Source organism: Aspergillus novofumigatus (assembly GCF_002847465.1).
Source record: "Aspergillus novofumigatus IBT 16806 chromosome Unknown P174scaffold_7, whole genome shotgun sequence".
NCBI classification, from domain to species: domain Eukaryota; kingdom Fungi; phylum Ascomycota; class Eurotiomycetes; order Eurotiales; family Aspergillaceae; genus Aspergillus; species Aspergillus novofumigatus.
In genome coordinates, this window is record NW_020194280.1 from 1,221,183 (window position 1) to 1,239,839 (window position 18,657).

An 18,657-nucleotide genomic window follows, 5' to 3' on the forward strand; every position below is an offset into this window, starting at 1 on the left:
CTGACGCTGTACACCAAAACGCCATTTTGTCGCTAATCATGAAAAGGCGAAAGCCCTCTAGCACTGGTATCACCCACTCATACATGGTATCTTCAATCTATGTCAAAAACGAATAACGGCGGGTTTGGGACGTACCCGCACCGTCTGCATTAGCATCGGTGTCCGTCACTATGATATGGATGGTCTCCTTTTGAGGTTGAGACTCATCTGGAACGTAATGATAATGGCAAGGCATAGCCGGCCGAATTGTAGCGGAGGTATGCTTCTTGTGCTTCATGAAACACAGCTGCACAGCACCCATGACAGCAACCAAAGAGCTTCCCCACCATGCGATAGCAGTGAAATTCATATCGGCACCGGTGCTGTACAGGAAACCAGCAATAGGAGGAGCAATAGTCCTAGCGACGGCACCGGCAGAAGCAGCTAGCCCATTGATCTTTCCCATGACCGAATCCGAAGGGCTTGCTTGCTTAATGAGAATCAGCAGCACAGGGTAATCGATTATCGAAAGTATGTTGCGGACGATAAGGCATATGTAAATGCCGAAGATGACGGAGCTTTGGGGTAGAAACATGAGGAATGGAACGATGAAGTAGGCGACAGGATGCAAGATAGTCACCACCACAAAGAGTCTCCAGACCCCCAGTAACTGAGCCAGAATAGGAAAAATGCAACTCTGAATGACGAGCGCGATGATTCCATCGGAAGACATAATCAGGCCGACTGTCCGTGTAGAAAGGCCGAGTCCGCCAGGGAAGCTAAGCGGCGCGTTACTGAGGCCCGACACATTCCTGCCATTCTTGTCCTGCAAGAAAATAGGCAAGAGATGATCGTACGTCATGGAGTGATAAGTAAAGATGGATAACGCAATGATGAGCGAGACAACTCGGTATGTGAAAACGGGTTGTTTTTGCGTCTTGAATTTTGAACCGTCGGCATTCACAAACCAATCTTCATCTGCCTGCAAGCGAACTTGGTTGAAAGTACCATATGATTCCGCGCGTAGATCTACACCTGCATTGGCTGTCGCTCCTGCGGTGGCCAGGAGAGGACTTTCGGCAGACGCATGACCGAGGTCTCCGGAAGCATTCTGATGCTGCAGACCAGGATGGGTCTCTTGCAAGAATAACCAGCTGCCAACTATGCTGAGAAGGAGTAAGAGGGAGCAGACCAGATTCGGCAACAGGTAGGGAAATTTGCCGAAAAGACCGTTGGCGGAGAACAGAGATGGATAGCTTTCAGCAGGCTTCGCAAGCAAACCTCCAATCGCGGGACCGATAATAGTTCCTATTGACCAGACAAACGGCATCACGGCGTAGGCTCGAGCTATAACAGTCACGATGAGCTAATGCTTCAGGTCCAACTGTAGGGCATCTTCAAACATTTCACTTACGTTCATGTTCTGGTCGCTTGACTAGCTCCCCAACCATTGTCTGAATGACTCCGATATTCCCGTTCAGTAGACCACCAAGAGCGCGACCTAAGAGCGCTACCCAGAAATTTGGCGCGAATCCCACAAGGAGAAGGGATAGGACGGTACCGAAGCAACCGGACAGAAGGACCGGCTTACGACCGATACGGTCCGAAAGGCCTCCCCAGAACATACCGGTGAGAGCTTCGGCAAGAGAAAAGGCGGACACGAGGATCCCGGCATAGAAGGAAGCATCTGTGCGATCTGCTACTCGAAAATCCTTGACCATAACCCATGAGTATGGGAATATGGAGGTCAGAGCGATGGGCTCTGCGACACGGCATATTGCTGTTGCCCCAAGGACGTTAGTATGTAGTGCGATAGATGACAGGTGAATCACATACCGAGCAGGAATAGCTGGGTAGTAGGAAATGCATCGTCGGAGGTGGTTTGTCTTGTCTGGCGTGTTAATACCATATCTCCAGAAAATTCTTAAATTCTTACGGCAAGCCCCCAACACTATGGCGAGTCTCCCAGGTGATCTTGCTCTTTTTTAAGTTCGAAATCCACAGATCCCAGCCGCAGGAATTATGGTATGCCCTACGGCTTTGCAGTTGTTATCAGGTTAATTCCCCTCGTTGTCGCTTTCTATTCTTTTTCTTGTAAAGCCGGATCTAGTAAGGCGCCAAGGTTGTGAGATGAATGAAGTATGCGAAATGATAATCCTTAATTGAACTTGGGTTTAGGAGGATGGTCGAGAGAGGAAGAGGAAGAGAAAAAGTTGAAAGCGGGGAATGACAGCCACCTACTGATATGAAGGGGGAAAAACCCCCCGGTCGGAGGAAAATACTGGAACCACAATCAGGTTTCTTGCCCTGGGTGCGTGGATTTTATTCCTGCTTCCAGGCATTTATTCCATAACAGATAAAAAGGCTCTTTCAACCAATAATACAGCCTAACAATGACAAGGATAGGGCTCTATTTCACCATGGGCTATCTAGAACATGTGCACAGGCTTGTAGGACATCTACATCACATCACCCCTTGATAGAAATATGATGGTGGAAAACGGATTCGCCATCCTTCTTGTTCATTATACTAGCCAGTCAAGAACATCTGCCTCCTAAATTCAGCCTGACCTGGCACAAAATGACGACTGCTTAACTGTCTTCTGACGTATAAAGTATACCATGGTATGGAGGTGGCAATCCGCAGTCCGCAGATTTTTAACCCATGATACGTGGAGGTCGGCATATATAGTGGCAAAGATTGAAGATCATGGTCCAATCTGACAGTTAAGGACTTGACTCTATAGAAGTCCACCTTCTCGGATGAAAATCTTATGCAACTCTACCTCCCTAGCTCGTCGGTGCAAATGTCAATTGCCAGCACTAATGTTACACTATTACCATTGTGCATTAGTGTACGGCTTGCAACAGACCGGCATTTTGTTAGCCGCTGCTTTTCTAGAGGTTTCTCCTTCAGTAGCCAATCAGGCTGAACTTTCAGAATGCTCACTCCATGGTACCTTGGGCACTCTATTGTAACCACCTACCTATATGTATAGTACTTCACGTACCACCTTCGTCGAAAGTAAGCAGAGATGGAAGATCACTAAGGCGCTAGGGATTTTTATGTGAACAATCAAACATGACTCTATGGCCCAACCGTTACATGACCAGTCTTTGAGAAAATAAGCGAAAGACCGGTGTGCCACAATGGTCAAGTTCTGGGCATCTTATAATAGACGTATATCATCAAAACAGCCCCGCCAAACATGCAACAACCATTCAAACACTGGCTCTTCCAGAACACCTCTGTCTCAATGTCATTCAAGGCAGATGTAACTGGAAAGCCGACTAAAGTCCCCAGCGCCGCCGCAGCCGATGATATACCAATCCTTGTGCCAACGAGGTCTTTTTCTGGCGAAAGATGAGGCACAATAATTGGATATAAAACTGCTAGTGGCCCCATGAACAAAGCAATGAGCACCGCCCAGACGACGGTGGAGCCCACTGATTTAACACCAATCCAGCCGAAGAGGAGGACACTGGATGCCAGCGCGAAGCCGCCCATGGTGAGCGCGGGCCCAAATCGGTTTGAAAGTGGCACTGCCAGGTACCGACCAGGAATGGTTGATGCATTACAGATGACTAGGACATAGAAGGCTAGATTTGAGCTTGCGCCGACTTTGAACTGGGCAAAAGTGGGGAGTAGAAAGAAGGGGACCCAGTAGGCGATCCACATGAGGAATAGAGCTATGCAGAAGGCCATAAACGCTGGGTCGCGGAATGCGGTGGGATCCAGAAGGGAGCGGACATTATGGGGAGCCTTGCTCTTGGTGTTGGGTAACATGATTGCCATCGCTATAATTAATTCACCCAGCGTCACGAAGCCGAGAACTCGAGTTGCCCAAGGGAAGCCGAGCTTGGGCTGGAGTCTCGAGAATATGATGGGGTAGATTATCCCACCTGCATGTGTGCCTAGTCAGTGAGGATATCGGCGGGAAGGAGGGAAAGGCATGGAGGACAAACCAAATGCGGTTCCGGTGGTGGCTATGAACATGGCCAATGGCCGACGTTGTTGAAACCTCGATGCAACGAGACTGATGCTGGGCACATATAGGATTGCACTTCCGATACCGACACAAACACCCTGTGCCAGAAGAATCTGGTAGTACTCGCGGGCTAAGCTCAACATCATGACACCCAATACTGTGGTTATTGTGCCTATAACTAAGAGCTCCCTGATATATCCACGATCGAAAATCGGCCCCGTTATGACGCCCCCCACTGTAAATCAGGGTCCCCGGTTAATCGCGCGAATCTTCTTCGCTTCGACCTGGGAGGGTCTTTTGCTTCTTAGAAGTGTGGTGACTTACAGATGAGAATGACACCCTGTAGCGTGCCAACCCAAGAAATTGTGGCCGAGGGCGTGGAAGACAACAGGGTTGTTTCATAGAAGCTTTCGTACGAGCCATAGGCACTTAACAGACCCCTATAATAAAGAAACGATGAGCACTACAGGTTGAACACGATAGGAGACTTACGCACCGACTCACCATGTTGCTGTGTAGATGAGAAAGGCACCTAACGCCTGCAGCCAGGCGTCCACGCCCTCGTGTCCTTCCTTGGCCACATTTGGGTGTCTCTGTTGGGAAACTGTAACTGTAGTTGGGATGGCTTGGAGACTTTCAGGTGGAGTTTTTGCAGAAGCCATGCACGGTTTTCGGTGGCAGTGAGTCTCTACCTACAGAGAGAAGGATGTGAGAGAGTTGAAGCTAAGTGTGTACCAGTGAGGGGCCGAGGATGGGAAAGCTTATAAAGCTAACAAGTTGTACTTTGTGAGCTCTATCGGGCCTGCCCCAGACAAACATGCTGTCAAATGCATTCAGAAATGATAAGCAGTCTACAGAGAAGGGTTGCCAATTATCTAACCCATCTAGTTCCAAAGACGTCCATAGTCCTGTCATAGCATAGTCATTCTAGCGCATCTCCCTTGTACCATTTGCGGCGTTTTACATTAGAATCATAAGATAATTGGATGCCAGAGATCGAGATTTTCGCATTGACACATAATGATCGGACATATTTAGCCGTTTGATGGATTTGGCGGCTCCTCGGGGGATTGTATTGGCGGTATGCGGTGACTTGCATTCACTAAGTAATCATCCCACTACGCTTGACTTTTAAACTGCCGGGCCCAGCCAGCACAATGAAGACCAGATCCAGCCACAGCAGACGCGCATTTGCAATATGTGATCTTGGTAGGTTCCTGCATTATGGTATATATATACTCTTGCTAATTTAGCGCAGGAGGGATGGGGAAAACACAGACAGCCTTACACTATGCCGTCCAAAATTTATCAAAGCACAACTTAGGGATTGCCTGAGCAAAAGTAACATCATTGGCCTTGCTCTCGGCAGACTTTGACCATTTACATGACCTTCTTTGGCTGGAGACTCTAAGAACAAGACTGGAGCTGTTAGATTTGCTTGGCTTTGCTTCGCATCTGAGAGACTCTGAGAATAGAGTAGGAGTCCTTAGAAGCTGCCTCTTTGCTTCTCCTGTTCTCTTTTCTAGAACGGTCTTTAGTTCTGGAAATGCTTTTATATCAAGGTCCCACTCCCCAAAGAAGATGGAGCGAGGATGCTCAAATGATCGACGCTCCAAATAAAAGGGGTGGAGAAACACTTGGTCTAGGTCATCTAGGGAGATCTTGAGTTGACATGGCCGTGGAGAAGCTACTTTCTTTGTCAACAATTTCCTGCAACAAAGAGTCCGAAAGGCTCAGGTCGGTTGCGTCTCGTACTGGGTAGCTCTTGCGGGTCAGACTTACTGTAGTGCCATATTCCAGCCATCATTACTTGACAGACAAAGAAAGAAAATCGGAGAGCATTAAATTTTAGTAAATATAAATTTGGGCAACCTCAAAAGTAGTGGTGGGATTGTCACATCCGAATCAAACCATCACAGAAGGCATAATGAAGCGCACTTACGAGGTATTTCCTTCTACAGAGCTGTGATACCAGGACTAACAATGTGAAGAATGCGCTCAAACTCCTCAAAACTAGAAGGCGTAAAGCCCGACCAACAAGTCTGATAACTTCCGTTTCCGCAGTCCAAGGTACAACGACAATGAAAGGGAATTCTCTCAGAGGCCTACCCAGCTTGGTTGGGATGAAGGAATGGCTGCAGCTCTTAGGACACTCGGTACGAGTGATTTATGAGCTGCGATACACCAGCGACCTGACATGTTCTAGGATAATGCGGTCAACAGCTTGAATGTAATTCATGTCAGCGGCACGAAGGGCAAAGGTAGCACCTGCGCTTTTACAAGCGCCATCCTTCGTGCACATGGTATGAGGACAGGATTTCCCAAGCGCATAGGGCTCTATACCAGTCCACATCTGCAATGCATTCGTGAAAGAATACAACTCGACGACCGTCCAGTCCCGGAAGACTTGTTTACCCAATACTTCTTCGAAGTGTGGGATTGCATTATGACTGAGGACATAGAGCAGTTCTCAGGAGTTGCTATGCAGCCTCGATACCTCCAGTTTCTGGCCCTGTTGGCTTTCCACACTTTCATCAGAGAAGGAGTAGAGGCAGCAATTTTCGAGGTCCACCATGGCGGAGAGTACGATGCTACAAATGTGATCCAGAGTCCCATCACGAGTGGAATCACATTCCTTGGAATGGATCATGTTGCACAGCTTGGACCTACTATCGAGACAATCGCCTGGCATAAAGCGGGAATATTTAAACCTGGTGCACCTGCTTTCTCTGTCAACCAGAAACCCGGCCCCGCGGAGGTTATGCGAAAGCGTGCTCTTGATAAAGGCACGACTTTGATGTTCATTTCAGCTAATGAGTGCCTTCCCACTAATGGTAGAGTACTCAGCGTCCCAGTGCAACGATTGAACTGTTCCTTGGCACTTGAGCTCAGTAGAGCATTTGTTCATGCTAAGGCGCCTGGCCATACAATTAGTGACGAAGACATCTGTCATGGTGTTGAAAGTTTCTCGTTGACTGGGAGATTCGAAATTATAGATGAAGGGCAGGTACAATGGTTCCTGGATGGGGCGCACAACGTTCTGAGTTTAGAAAAAGCTGCAGAATGGTTGGCTAGGAACGCCAGTAACGACCGAAAGTAAGTCGACTAATTCAGTTTCAAATGGCTGCCAGCTAAAATACAAAGGTGCCGCTTCCTTATTTTCAGTCATTTATCAGAAGCGAGAGACGGGGTGACGCTCGTACGATCTCTCGCGCATGCACTCTTCAAAAACAAAGTGAAACCTGACGGTGTCATTTTCACTACCTATCAAGAGAAAGAGGATGACTCTATCGGTAAGTAGAACAGTCGAAGCTTTTGCAGATCATGACTGATGAGCTAACATTGTGTGATCAGACCGAGTCACGGAAGCCTCTGAGGCTCGAATCCATGATTTATGCGCGTTGTACTCCTCGGTGTGGATGGGACTTGATCCCCAGGCTACGGTTACAAGTGCACCAACCATCGAGAGAGCAGTGACGCTTGCCAGAACAATGGGAGGCCGTGAAGATGGAATGCAAGTGCTTGTAACGGGGAGCTTGCACATGGTCGGCGGAGCACTCAGATTCCTGAGGCCATCGTCACATTAAGGTAGGCGTTAACGTACTAGGGTTTTCTCGATAAGTCGATTTGGCCTCCACTGTGAGCTTTTAAGCCAATCAACCTGCTGCGAGCGGAAACACTTTGGTCTGTGTCTGGAGGTTAATGCCTAGTGATCCTCAACCTATACAACTAATGGATTGTTCTTTATTTGTCAGCGGATCCAAATCAACACTAGGTCTTGTAGGTCTTATATTCCGTCAGTGAGCCGATAGTGTTCACTCTGAGGCCCTGTGATTGAAGCGCTATGCGCAAGTTGCGTGAGAGGATGCCGGAAACAGCGTAGCAGAATGAAGTTTTCATAGAGGGTATCGCGAAACCAAGCCAAGTGATAGAGAGGTAGAACTGATGTATCGATCAACCGACAATCATCCTGGTATTGATTGCTAACGTTCAGCGTTCTCAGAAACTGGAATATACGATCGTCTTTCTCGTGCTGCCTGAACACATCAAGTTAGTCCGCTGTTCTGAAGACGCTCGTCCCCGACCAGCCCATACCTCGAGCCACTTGTCTACCCATGGCTTGCAAGCTGCCCAGGTCAGGAGACCGCTGGTGGCGATGATGAAGATGAAGACTATAGCCTCGTCCTTCCTGGAATCTCGCTCTGATTGCCACAAGGTCAGCCGATATAGCTCCAGAGAATATGGGATAGCCCGAGTCAAAATTACTTCGACCAGGCAGTGGAGGCTATGCCATACGGAAACAGGTTGTGAAGACATCATCTTCCTTCGCGCCTTTACACATCGGTAGATTATAATCCAGGCAGAACTTGCGATTGCAATCATTGCAGCTCAGAGCTCGATATTTGTTAACTCTTTTCTCGTGAGACGTAGCATTGTCATCGCGAAGGTCAAAGGAATTAAGAGGCGGTGTCGATTCGGGATTCGGAGAGTCCAAGGGTATAATCGTGCTATTTGTGAAGCAGGTACATTTGCAGAATGATGCTGGTGCTAGTCATCAAATAGGGATTGTCAGTCGACAGCCACGAGGGTCAGATAGCGATGGGAAGGTCAAACTCACTGGAAGCTAATGTAAAGGATGTACAGGACAGAAGCACTAGAACCATGAAAAGAAGACAGAGACTGCTACTCCGGAGTGACATGACGCAGATAAAACCTTTAGGAAGGAAGATGAATGTAATATTGAATTCAGCAGCGGTATTTCTGTGCAGTACCCATTTTAGATGTACCATTTATAGTACACAATACGATGTACACAGCACAACAGCGATGATTTAAGGTAGCTTTCCTCGGAGTCTTGAAGTCATGTGACTTGCCGTACTTGTTGCAAGCTACATTATTTGTTTGGAGGTCTCTCAGAAGGGGTAGAGGTCTCTATTATTCTGTACGCAACAATATATGATCTGACATCGACAGAACCTTGAACCATCTGATCAGGATTTCCCCTTCATTCCCTTTCTGCGGTTCTCCCGTTGTCTTTGTTCCTTGGCAGCATCGCGCCGGCGCTTCTTCCAGGCACGGTTATTATCTCCACGATTCTCCCAAAACCATTTGGTAAATTCGGAATCCTCCTTCAACCCTGCCTTAGTTTCAGATCTAGCAATAGGAGTGTCTGTGTATTCCTCAGTCACTTCCATGACATTAGAATCATCGTTGTTCCAATCGAATTTTCGGTTGATCAAGGCTGTGTCTGGTGTTGGAGCAGCACTTCGTAATTCCCGACTTAGTAGATCCTTTTTTGTGAAGGGTGTCTGCGGCTCCTTATTCTGCTCTTCCTCTTCTTCAGATTCGACGTCATCCTGTCCGAAGAAGCTGAATTGGGTGTTTGTTTCTGGCGCGGGTTTGCTATCTGAAGATTCGACAGCAGGCCGCTTGAAAAGGGCTTCTAAGGGATGCACATCCTTGGAGTCTGTTCCATGAGTCGTTTGCGCAGAGGGCGTAGCACTACCAGGTACTAGCTCAGGCTCGTCAGTCTTCCGAGGCGACGACACCATTTCCTTCACCGGCAATGTATGTGATTGATGCTGTTCGTCTTGATTGAGAGACGCGCTTGATTCAGAAGATGCAGACGACATGCTGTCTTCGCTTTCTGAGTCTGTGCTGCTGTCATCAGATGACGTCGTCCCACTAGAAGATGTCCAATCCTCTGACTCATCTGCCGAGTCAACTCCGTCATCCTTTGTTTTCTCAAGATGCGTTTCCTGCGCCGTCGGATGGGCTTTCGCCGACTTGCGCTTCTCCTTAGCCCCGGCGACTTGCCCGGGCGATATTGGTCTTTTCTCAATCGGTCACTAACCGTCTCTTTGAGGTTCCCTGCATAATCTATCCAACCTTTGCCTTCCTCGAACGCAGATGTAGGCGCTGCTCCATCTCCTTCCGACCGTAAGAAGCTCGGATGGGTGATGGTTGTGGCGAACTCATGGACAACGAATTCCTGTGGAGATTTCTTTTTCTTCTTGGCCACCTTTTCCTGCTTCTCATCGGGAGACGCAGATCGGTTCTTGGGTATCTTGGTTCGGAAGAGGCATTCTGACTTCTCAGTATACTTCGATTTTGCTTGGGTCTTCGCCTTTTTGTCATCTTTTCCCTTCTTCATCTTTTCATCCTGACGTCTTTCTTTCTTAGCATTTGTCGACTCTGTCCACCCTCTTTTCACTTGACGGCCGGACGGAAGCTCGTATCCATCAAGAACGTTGTCAGGGGCCTTGCGCTTTTTGGATACTTTGTCGGACGTAGTCTTTGTGGTGGACGTAACAGTGTCGGCTTCAACATCCACTTCTTGTCGTTTCGGTGACCGTGCAGTCTCGACTCTAAACTTTCTTCCTTTCAGAATTGAACCATTCAGTTTCTTTTTGATCTTATCCGCTTCCATTGTCGGCAGCGTCACGTAGCCGTAATTGTTCTCGGGAAATGTTGGAATGCTATGAAAAGAGATATCTGTCGCGGACGCTCGGACCGAAGATGGTAGTACAGAGGGTAAAAGATCCGGACTGAAAGGAGTGATGTGTAGGCGTGTGATCTCTGATGCTGTGGTAGTCATTTGCTGTACCGAGAAAATACTGTGTATCTTTGCAGTGACCGATGAGTTGGAAGAGATACTGGGAATTTAAGAGAGCTGCATCTGATTGGATTATGCAAGCGAGGGTCTCTGGAATCAACACGATAGAGAAAAAACCAATAACATTGAAACTGGCTCTCCTAAAACATTGAATGCAAATGCAAGCCGCAAAGTAGCTGAGCAGACAAAAAAATAATGTTCTTGGCATTGGGATTTTCGACCGCCAGATCCAGGCGCAAATGTGGCGCAGCAAGCCAGCTCACTAGCCACATATGATATGTGCTGCCAAGGCCAGGTAGATGCGCGGTAATACTTGAAGAGGAATTCCATACTCAGTACACAAGAATGCATGACATCGCATCCGAAGGGGTGTTATCATCATTATCGTAGAGCAAGAGAGAAAATTGGAGAATCTACTACATACTTCGATAGCCTCAACAGACTGAACTGCAGTATTAAACTTCGTACCTTGCTTCCTGCTCCGTATTCCAAAGTGCTATCTATTAGCAGCACGGAGTACTTCCGTATAGAGGTACGGACTACGGAGTACATGTGTCCACATTATTGATCGCAACCCCACTGTCACCGATCTACGGAATAAGGGCGTTTACAAGGGTCTAGCCGGTGTACGGAGTAGCCACAGCCTCCTCTGATGGAATGGAAATGATCGATGACTGCATGTTACCTGTCATATTACCCATTTTACAGGCCGAATGCGCCTTTTGCGCTAGTATTGTTGGTAGGGTATACATGTATGTATGGGCTATTACCTTGCCATTATTGAACTCAAAAGTCATCGATCTCACCTTAGTAACTTCAACTATCTTGGGAGCCCAATCCGCCCTCTCCGAATCTTGTCTGTTTCTCAGTCCCTTCGTGCACTTCTGAAAGCTCACTCTATCACTATCATCGAGTATTTCTCTTATTTTTTTTTTTTTGTTTTCGATACATTTCTCAGTTTCCAAGTTTGATACCAGATCTCCGACTTCTCTCCCTTATCCGGCGTATTCCATCTTCCCGCGGCTAACTCAAGCCCGCATTCTGATCTCATCGCCGCACTGAGTAGCCACATCTGTCGCTCACATGGCCACATCAGGTTCATTATCACCACATCAGTTGCATCCCCGCTCTAAGAACTGAAACCTCCCTTCTTCCGTGCTTCATCTTGCTAGGACTACTCATCGATACATTTGATAAATTTCCTATTCGCCTATAATTGGCGTGGCGTCGTCGAAGTCGAACCGCCTTTCAAGTACGAGTTGGCCGCAGTTCATCCCGAACCATCCTGACAAGCTTGTTCTGCATTACAACCCACGCTCTCGTTTAGGGCAAGGATGGGTAATTCGCAAACTAAAGAATCCCGCCCTTCCCTCAGTTCTTCCAATCGTCGAAGTCATCAATGGGGTTCCTCTAGCAGTCACGGGAGATCGCCGTACAGCGACCGGCATCATGCGGAAAGTTCCAGGTCTCGAGGTAGTAGGCCAGATCTATCTATCCTTGGAATCGGTGGGAGCTCCGAGAGAGATGTGGCCACTCTTGAGCATCGAAGAGAGACAAAGCAGGAGCGAGAAGCTCGTCGGCTAGAAAAGGAGCGGGCAGCTCGGGTCAAGGAACGAGAGCGTAGTATGAGGGAAGAGCATGTCGATGGCGGTTATCTGGTTACGCAAGGCGTTTACGTGGGCACTGAGGATTTCAATAAAGCTGTGACTCGGCAACTGATGGTAACTACACCCCCTACAGCCCATTCTTGACCTAAACTGATGTCGTGACTCAGATTGAGCGGAGACTCGCGCCGTTTTGGAGAGGACTGAATGATTTCTCGGAGTCGTGGACTGAGCATCAATTGATGGCAGCAGCGCGTGGCCTGCCAATACCGCCACCAGATGAGATTCCCCGGAGCTGGAATATAAGAACCCGCCGAAATTGACTGAAGATGGGAAGGAGTCCAGCATTCAACACTTGATGGTGCCAATTACGTCAAGGTCGCAATCCTACGGGTCGGAAGCCTCGCAATCATCAACCCCAGCGCATTCTCTGCCAACGCCCGTCTCTCCCATAGCTTCCGGTACTTCGACCTCACCGTTGTTTCGAAGCCGGGCGAAAACCTTGGCTTCACTCACCACGTCCAAGCTTGGCTCTCAGATCGATTCGACGCCTAAAGAGATACACCTACCTAAAGACCCATTTGTCAATGGGCAGCCAATAGAAGCCTATCTTTATAAAGATGCAACCGAATGTCCGATATGCTTCTTATACTATCCCCCTTACCTTAACCGCACGAGATGTTGCGACCAGCCTATCTGTTCAGAATGCTTCGTTCAAATTAAGCGGCCCGACCCACATCCGCCAGAACACGGAGAAGCGGAGCCCAATGTCACCACCACGGAGAGCGACCGTCAGGACAATCAAGACTGCCAACTCGTGTCTGAGCCTGCTGCATGTCCATTTTGTGTACAACCCGAATTTGGAGTCACATACACTCCTCCACCGTTCCGCAGAGGGCTCGTTTACGCAACAGATCCTACACTTCGTCCCAACTTCGCTTCTCCAGTGTCCTCGACGTCGTCTTTAGCTTCGGCCAATGCGCCTCCAGGGACGGGCCGTCGGCGTGCTACCTCGCTGTCTGCCAATGACCCTACGGTCATCACGACAGACAGAGTTCGTCCTGATTGGGCTCAAAAACTAGCGAATGCCCGGGCTCATGCTGCTCGAAGATCCGCCGCGGCCACGGCTCTGCACACGGCTGCATATTTAATGAATTCCAACGCATCGGGGAATGAAAGCAGAAATTTCAGCCTTGGACGCAGAGGCGTAATGCGGAGAACTGGTCAATCGGAGACTCCGAGCGCCTCGAGCCGCTCAGGCTCCCCAGCTCTACAGGCCCTTGCATTTCTGACTGACAGACGTGCACCCGGACATGAAACAGACTCCGCAGAAGAAGGCGCAGGGAATCTAGCACCGCCTCGTAACAGCTCGAGACGGAACCGTATTGATGATCTCGAAGAGATGATGATGATGGAAGCGATCAGGCTGAGCTTGGCTAGCGAGGAAGAGAGGCGCAAAAAGGCCGAGAAAGAGGCCAGGAAAGAAGCAAAGCGGCGAGAGAAGGAAAGCAAAAAGGCAGAGAAGGCTGCGCGCAAGCATGGGTTCTACAGCAACAATGCTAGCAGCTCCGCTTTGGACGTTCCTTCCGATGCCCGACTTGGAAGGGTCACGAGCAGCTCCTCCTCAATAACTGGCGAGGATGCATCTCCAGGCAAAGGTAAGGAAGTGGATCGCGCATCGCCATCTGCTACCGCTGCTTCCTCGCAGTCAAGTGCCGAAATCACCTCTGATTCTATGACCATCAACCCGCACCCAAACTTCGTGGAACAGGGATCAAGCGCACAGTCTTCGATGGCTCAGCCCTCGCCGCGCGAGCTGCCAAAACCATCGCATCTGCGTCAGGTCTCCAGTGCATCCTCATCATTCTCCTCACTTGTTGAGTCAATGGGAGAAGATCACAGTGGGGCTTACGATGGCAATGCTTCGTCCACCGAGCCGCTGTTCAACTTCCGCAGCTTAGCTGCTGTTATCGGAGATGAAGACAAAGGCGATGAAACTGCAGAGCATGTTGAAGATACATCATCAAAACCGAGCGCCGAGGAGTCAGCTTCCAGCGCTACGCCTGTGGCCGATGAGATGCCTGGCCAATCCACTGCGCCTGCTGACCCGATAGCTGTGGGAACCGTCGCTGAGGATCGGGACTGCTTGATTCCCAAGGAACTCGAGACTCGGTCGGTGGAGATTACCAGCGCCACGCGAAATGCCGAGGCAACAACTTGAGGAAGTGCTAGAAAGGTTCATCCGAGGACATTCCAGCCTCCCACGGCATTGTCTCATATATGGCGATGAGAGACCCGGCTAGTTGCGAGCCATGCCAGAAAGCACTTATGGTTGGAGACAATCGCCAACTTACTCCTTGACTTTTTGTCCTCTTTACCTCATCCCTCTCTCCGTATTTCATTATATTCTCTCGGCGGGCTGACCTCTTTTATATACATATACAGTGCAGTAGATCTGTCTTTTCCCTTTTATGTGATTGTGTTCCTGTACTAGCGCAGATGGGCAGCGAGACTGCATCTAGTTTTTATGGCCGTGGCTGTTTTTTGTTTTTGACGGGTCCCAAGGGCTAAATGAGCTTCAATGTGGTTTGGGACGAGCCCTTTCTTCCGACAGGGCAAAATCAGATATTTTACTGTCTTTGGATAGACCATGAAAGCACGATCGTTAAGAATTCTATCAGAGTCGGTAATTTGACAGATCTTCCATACGAAGGGCGGAGGACAGCTCTCTATTAGGCCGGGAACTGTTGGCCATTGGCCCGAGGCAGAATGAGACTCAGTCTCTCAGATCAATCATAGAAACTTTTGCCAACAAGCGTATTGTAAGGACTGGTGAGTCCTAATTAATTTCGGTAGATCGGGAGGCTTGATCGTTTCATGGATCGATTGTTTCAGATGGCGTTACACTCAATGCCGTTAATGCAGGTATTAGAGGGTGTATAGATTGCATGCTCTGCATAATCAAAAAAACACACAAGTGGTGATTTCAGAAGCATTCTTGTTCTTATGGATTGTTAGATCACCGCCTGACATTAGAATCAATCACAGTGATGTAGATAGAAGGATACATGGAAGGGTACCTGCATTCCTCCTGCTACTGTTAGTGCCCTGTTATTATCCTCAGTGAGATCCACAGCCCCCACAGCTCCCCTTGGACCTAAAACATGTAATAGAGATTGACGTTTGATAGTTTTACGTCTGTTTATCTACAACCTGATGGGAGTCATTGTTAGTATCATTATGAGGAGTACGTCAAATATTTGAAGAGGGATTTGTCTCGTTCTTACTCATACGCAGGATTTCGGCAGTTCGTCATCTTGTAAAGCCGGCCTTCTGGTCTGCCTGATTTTTTCCGGTTGCCTTGAAGGGTTCTTCCTTAGCGCTGCATAATCATGAACTAGTCAGCCTACCTATTGAATCCTGCCAGAGAAGCAGGCCGTCACTCTGTAGGGAGGATCAAAAAGATATGATCTATCACCTTTGATGTCTGTACCTAAAAGAAACGACTACCTTGGATCTTCATTTGCTCTGAAAGCGGCTGAGCGTCTTTTGTTTCCGTCTCTTCCACTCCGAAACTAATCAATAGATAACGAAAACGGCTGGTTGAGCACACCAATGGACTCTCAGAATTGGAGCACTTTTAGATTTTCAGCTCATCCTAATCTCCGTCCGGCGTGTCACAACTGGCCCTGGTTATAGGACTATTCCCTACCACTAACTAAAGACCCTAAGAGTGGATACGTCCAGTCCATGGTTCTTGACGAGATACCCGGATTTCCCACGACGGAATCCTGCTTGGTTGGACCATAAGAATGATTGCAAAATACCAAGAACCTACGTAGTCCAACTCAGATGATCACGAATGATACTTCGTACTCTTGTTTATTGGCGCCATTTTGCTTCTTTCTGGTATCTTAAGAGAAAACTAACCTCTCCACAGCCTCTGCACTGCTGAAGTGTCTGTCCCTCCAGAATCGGTCTGGTTGCATTGACCGAAAGCTTTTTTTTTCTGCCTAATTGCTTCAAATCATCCACAGACGTCTTCAGTCTCGAAAATATATCGATTCTAATATTTCTGGGTGGAAGCACAGCGTCAATCTCATACGCCATGGCCATTCTGCAGAAGGAGAATCGGCCTCGTGGACTGCGAGTTCCGTCGCTTTCCGCCTTCAAATCTAAGAAAGCCGTCGACCACGAGCCAGCTCCAGCTCCCGCTTCTGTTTCTACTGCTCCTTCGGCTGCTGTTCCTACGCCTCCAGTTCCCGTCGCTCCTCCTCAGTACCCCGTCCGAACGGACTCTGCCCCCATTCGACCTGCACGACCACAGAATGACAAGGAACTGCCTCCGAATCCACTGTCGGCTTTTCCTCCTACATCGGCATCCCTAGGGCCGGAGGATATCCACCCAGCATTCAGAAACGAACCCTCAGCTGCGCGGAACCACAACTATGCGCCTCCTGCCAGAGCCCGCGATGAACCACCAGTCCATATCCTGACTCAACAGACCCCTTCCAGCGAAGACTCAGTACCGCCAGATGCAGGCGACCCGTTAGAAGACTTCATCCCGGATCCCGAGCCCGAGCCCGAGCACGAACCGGAACTGGACGGTGCCAGTGGACGCCTCGACTCTGTGTCGAGTGACGAGAATAATGGGCCTTTCACCCCTCCTGAGATCGAACCGGTCACGGTGCCACTGAACCAACTACATTATGCTTGTTTCCAGGAGCATCGGAGCATGATGCCAGCCAACAATGTCTGGTACTCGCTGCCGTGCATGGCCTGCCAGAAATTTGACCGGGAGATGCGCTACAGGTGTGTCTTCTGTTGCTTGCGCATCTGCGCGGACTGCTATCAGAGCTTGCAGAAGGTGCCGAATCGCTCGCTGGCTCGATTGATGGAGACCATGCCTGCAAATTCTTAATGCGACGTGTTGGTTGATGAATCGTAATCCTATCGTCGACGTCGGTATGACCGACAATTTCGGAATTATATATATATATATATGTATATTTTCAGTGCTCCCTTCGGTCAGTGGCCTGCCTAATGTGATGCTATACTCTGGATGCGTTATGACGGGAGTTTTGAGTCTGTTTATATACCTTTGTGGTCCCGAGCTAGAGTGGATGATGGTTTCTGTTCTTCGCTATGATATTCCTCAAGGGTATGCTGTACAATTGTCCAAGTTGCTTCGATCTCTGAGAATCTAAATTCTGGCCTCTCTGGAGAGTTACCAATATATGAACACATGTCAATCATGATCTTCTTCAGTGAGACCAGGACACCCCTCCATCTCATCAGTTTCGTAGCGATACTTGCACCAAAAGCAGTATCGATGTCGTTCACGCAGATATACGACTAACCGGGCCAGCCGTTCACTCGGATCCAGCGCGTTGAACTCATCGAGTTCCGGGTCTTCTTCCTCCAATTCTTGTTCCAGTATTGTAGACGTATCTTTCCCGGAGCCGAGTGCTTCTTTGTCGTCTGGCTCCAGCGTAGAATCGTCATACCCAGGTAACCGGGGGTTGGGGAAGAATGACGACGGGAGTGAGGTCTGAAGAACATGGCGCATTTGTAGAGCTCGCTCCTTCTCCTCACGCTCGCGCACCAAGCCTCTGTACAAGACATTGATCTGGGACGTGGGCTTGACCCTCACCTTGGCGCGTGCGGCGCGCGAATCACCGGTCGGATCTTCCACTAAGCCCTCATTGTCGGACTGCTCCCTATCCGGGGATTTATCCTCCTTCTCCGTCTGGCTCGCCTCTGCAGTTTCCACGACTCCATCCGCAGTCTCACCCTCAGCCTCGGCATCTAATCGCTCCGCTACCTTTTGCGCCGCGTGCACTTGCGCTTCAGTCCGTCGCGTCTCGCGCTCCTGCCGGACGCGGTCTCTGTAATCCCCTTCTTCTTGCTTAACTTTCTTGAAAGCCTCTTCCGCCTCCTCCCGGAATTTGCGCTTCTTCTCGCTGTCCAACCCAATGCCTCCGCGGCCCTCTTTGAACACTAGATTCAGCGGCTCGGATCGTATCCGTTCCTCTTTATCGTCATGCAAGGGTTGGCTATCTCCGTCTGAGGGCTTACTATCTGCGGGCGGTGTCTGCGGCTTTCCTAGAGTCTGACCGGGTTTGAAGCCGAGTTTGGCCATCATCTGGAACCCCTTGTTGGAGGGGTCCAGCGTGCTCTTGGACAGGGCTGCATCTCGACGGGCGGCTTCTTGGGCGGCCAGTTCGGCTTTCGAGGGGACTTTGGCGCGAGCTTCTGCCTAGGACGCGGGTGAAGTTAGCTGTTGGGGCCGAGCGCTGCTAGTTGTTATCGAGTGGGAAACCCCGAAGAAACGGGACCGACCTCTCGCTGCTTGCGGAGCTTTTTCTGAGCAAATGTCTCCTTTTGCTGTGGCTCCTCGATCACCATTGACATGTAGTCATCCTCCTCCTCTCCTTCTTGCGCGGGGTGTGGGTGAGGGGGCATGGTG

General features: G+C 49.3%; 8 protein-coding genes across 8 annotated transcripts; 3 read left to right on the forward strand and 5 right to left on the reverse strand.

Annotated features, from left to right (window-relative positions):
• Positions 1–97: 97 nt before the first annotated feature.
• On the reverse strand, positions 98–1,888 carry P174DRAFT_376355 (MFS transporter; the record flags this gene model as incomplete). Its single annotated transcript, XM_024822681.1, has 3 exons — positions 98–1,326; positions 1,394–1,759; positions 1,816–1,888. The coding sequence occupies 3 exons, from the start codon at positions 1,886–1,888 to the stop codon at positions 98–100; spliced, it is 1,668 nt and encodes a 555-aa protein (XP_024679510.1).
• Positions 1,889–2,946: 1,058 nt separating this feature from the next.
• Positions 2,947–4,946, reverse strand: P174DRAFT_394744 (putative monocarboxylate permease). The gene is made up of 4 exons (XM_024823643.1): positions 4,473–4,946; positions 4,293–4,408; positions 3,946–4,203; positions 2,947–3,882 (listed from the first exon to the last, which is right to left on the reverse strand). The coding sequence occupies exons 1-4, from the start codon at positions 4,628–4,630 to the stop codon at positions 3,134–3,136; spliced, it is 1,281 nt and encodes a 426-aa protein (XP_024679511.1). The 5' UTR covers positions 4,631–4,946; the 3' UTR covers positions 2,947–3,133.
• A 694-nt stretch (positions 4,947–5,640) lies between these two features.
• Positions 5,641–7,473, forward strand: P174DRAFT_463083 (putative folylpolyglutamate synthetase; the record flags this gene model as incomplete). Its single annotated transcript, XM_024830214.1, has 5 exons — positions 5,641–5,646; positions 6,098–6,124; positions 6,175–7,064; positions 7,113–7,261; positions 7,436–7,473. 5 exons carry the CDS (start codon positions 5,641–5,643, stop codon positions 7,471–7,473), a joined length of 1,110 nt encoding a protein of 369 aa, XP_024679512.1.
• Positions 7,474–7,951: 478 nt separating this feature from the next.
• Positions 7,952–8,668, reverse strand: P174DRAFT_376682 (uncharacterized protein; the record flags this gene model as incomplete). The annotated part of the gene is made up of 4 exons (XM_024822708.1): positions 7,952–8,005; positions 8,064–8,170; positions 8,265–8,516; positions 8,587–8,668. 4 exons carry the CDS (start codon positions 8,666–8,668, stop codon positions 7,952–7,954), a joined length of 495 nt encoding a protein of 164 aa, XP_024679513.1.
• A 219-nt stretch (positions 8,669–8,887) lies between these two features.
• P174DRAFT_514906 (uncharacterized protein) lies at positions 8,888–10,566 on the reverse strand (the record flags this gene model as incomplete). Its single annotated transcript, XM_024832116.1, has 2 exons — positions 8,888–9,780; positions 9,819–10,566. The coding sequence occupies 2 exons, from the start codon at positions 10,564–10,566 to the stop codon at positions 8,960–8,962; spliced, it is 1,569 nt and encodes a 522-aa protein (XP_024679514.1). The 3' UTR covers positions 8,888–8,959.
• A 940-nt stretch (positions 10,567–11,506) lies between these two features.
• On the forward strand, positions 11,507–14,409 carry sip5 (Sip5p; the record flags this gene model as incomplete). The annotated part of the gene is made up of 3 exons (XM_024832117.1): positions 11,507–12,305; positions 12,359–12,443; positions 12,473–14,409. The coding sequence occupies exons 1-3, from the start codon at positions 11,919–11,921 to the stop codon at positions 14,407–14,409; spliced, it is 2,409 nt and encodes an 802-aa protein (XP_024679515.1). The 5' UTR covers positions 11,507–11,918.
• Positions 14,410–16,296: 1,887 nt separating this feature from the next.
• On the forward strand, positions 16,297–17,109 carry P174DRAFT_463086 (uncharacterized protein; the record flags this gene model as incomplete). Its single annotated transcript, XM_024830215.1, has 1 exon — positions 16,297–17,109. One exon carries the CDS (start codon positions 16,297–16,299, stop codon positions 17,107–17,109), a length of 813 nt encoding a protein of 270 aa, XP_024679516.1.
• Positions 17,110–17,436: 327 nt separating this feature from the next.
• P174DRAFT_375439 (putative G-patch domain protein) lies at positions 17,437–18,653 on the reverse strand (the record flags this gene model as incomplete). The annotated part of the gene is made up of 2 exons (XM_024822624.1): positions 17,437–18,447; positions 18,531–18,653. 2 exons carry the CDS (start codon positions 18,651–18,653, stop codon positions 17,437–17,439), a joined length of 1,134 nt encoding a protein of 377 aa, XP_024679517.1.
• Positions 18,654–18,657: the final 4 nt, after the last annotated feature.

Excerpts from the sequence above, each read along its gene's own strand:
- P174DRAFT_394744 (XM_024823643.1), bottom strand. The coding sequence starts at position 4,630 with ATGGCTTCTGCAAAAACTCCACCTGAAAGTCTCCAAGCCATCCCAACT. Across the intron at positions 4,409-4,472 it reads CTCATCTACACAGCAACATG|GGGTCTGTTAAGTGCCTATG; the intron begins GTGAGTCGGTGC and ends TCTTTATTATAG. Across the intron at positions 4,204-4,292 it reads ACAGGGTGTCATTCTCATCT|TGGGGGGCGTCATAACGGGG; the intron begins GTAAGTCACCAC and ends CCTGATTTACAG.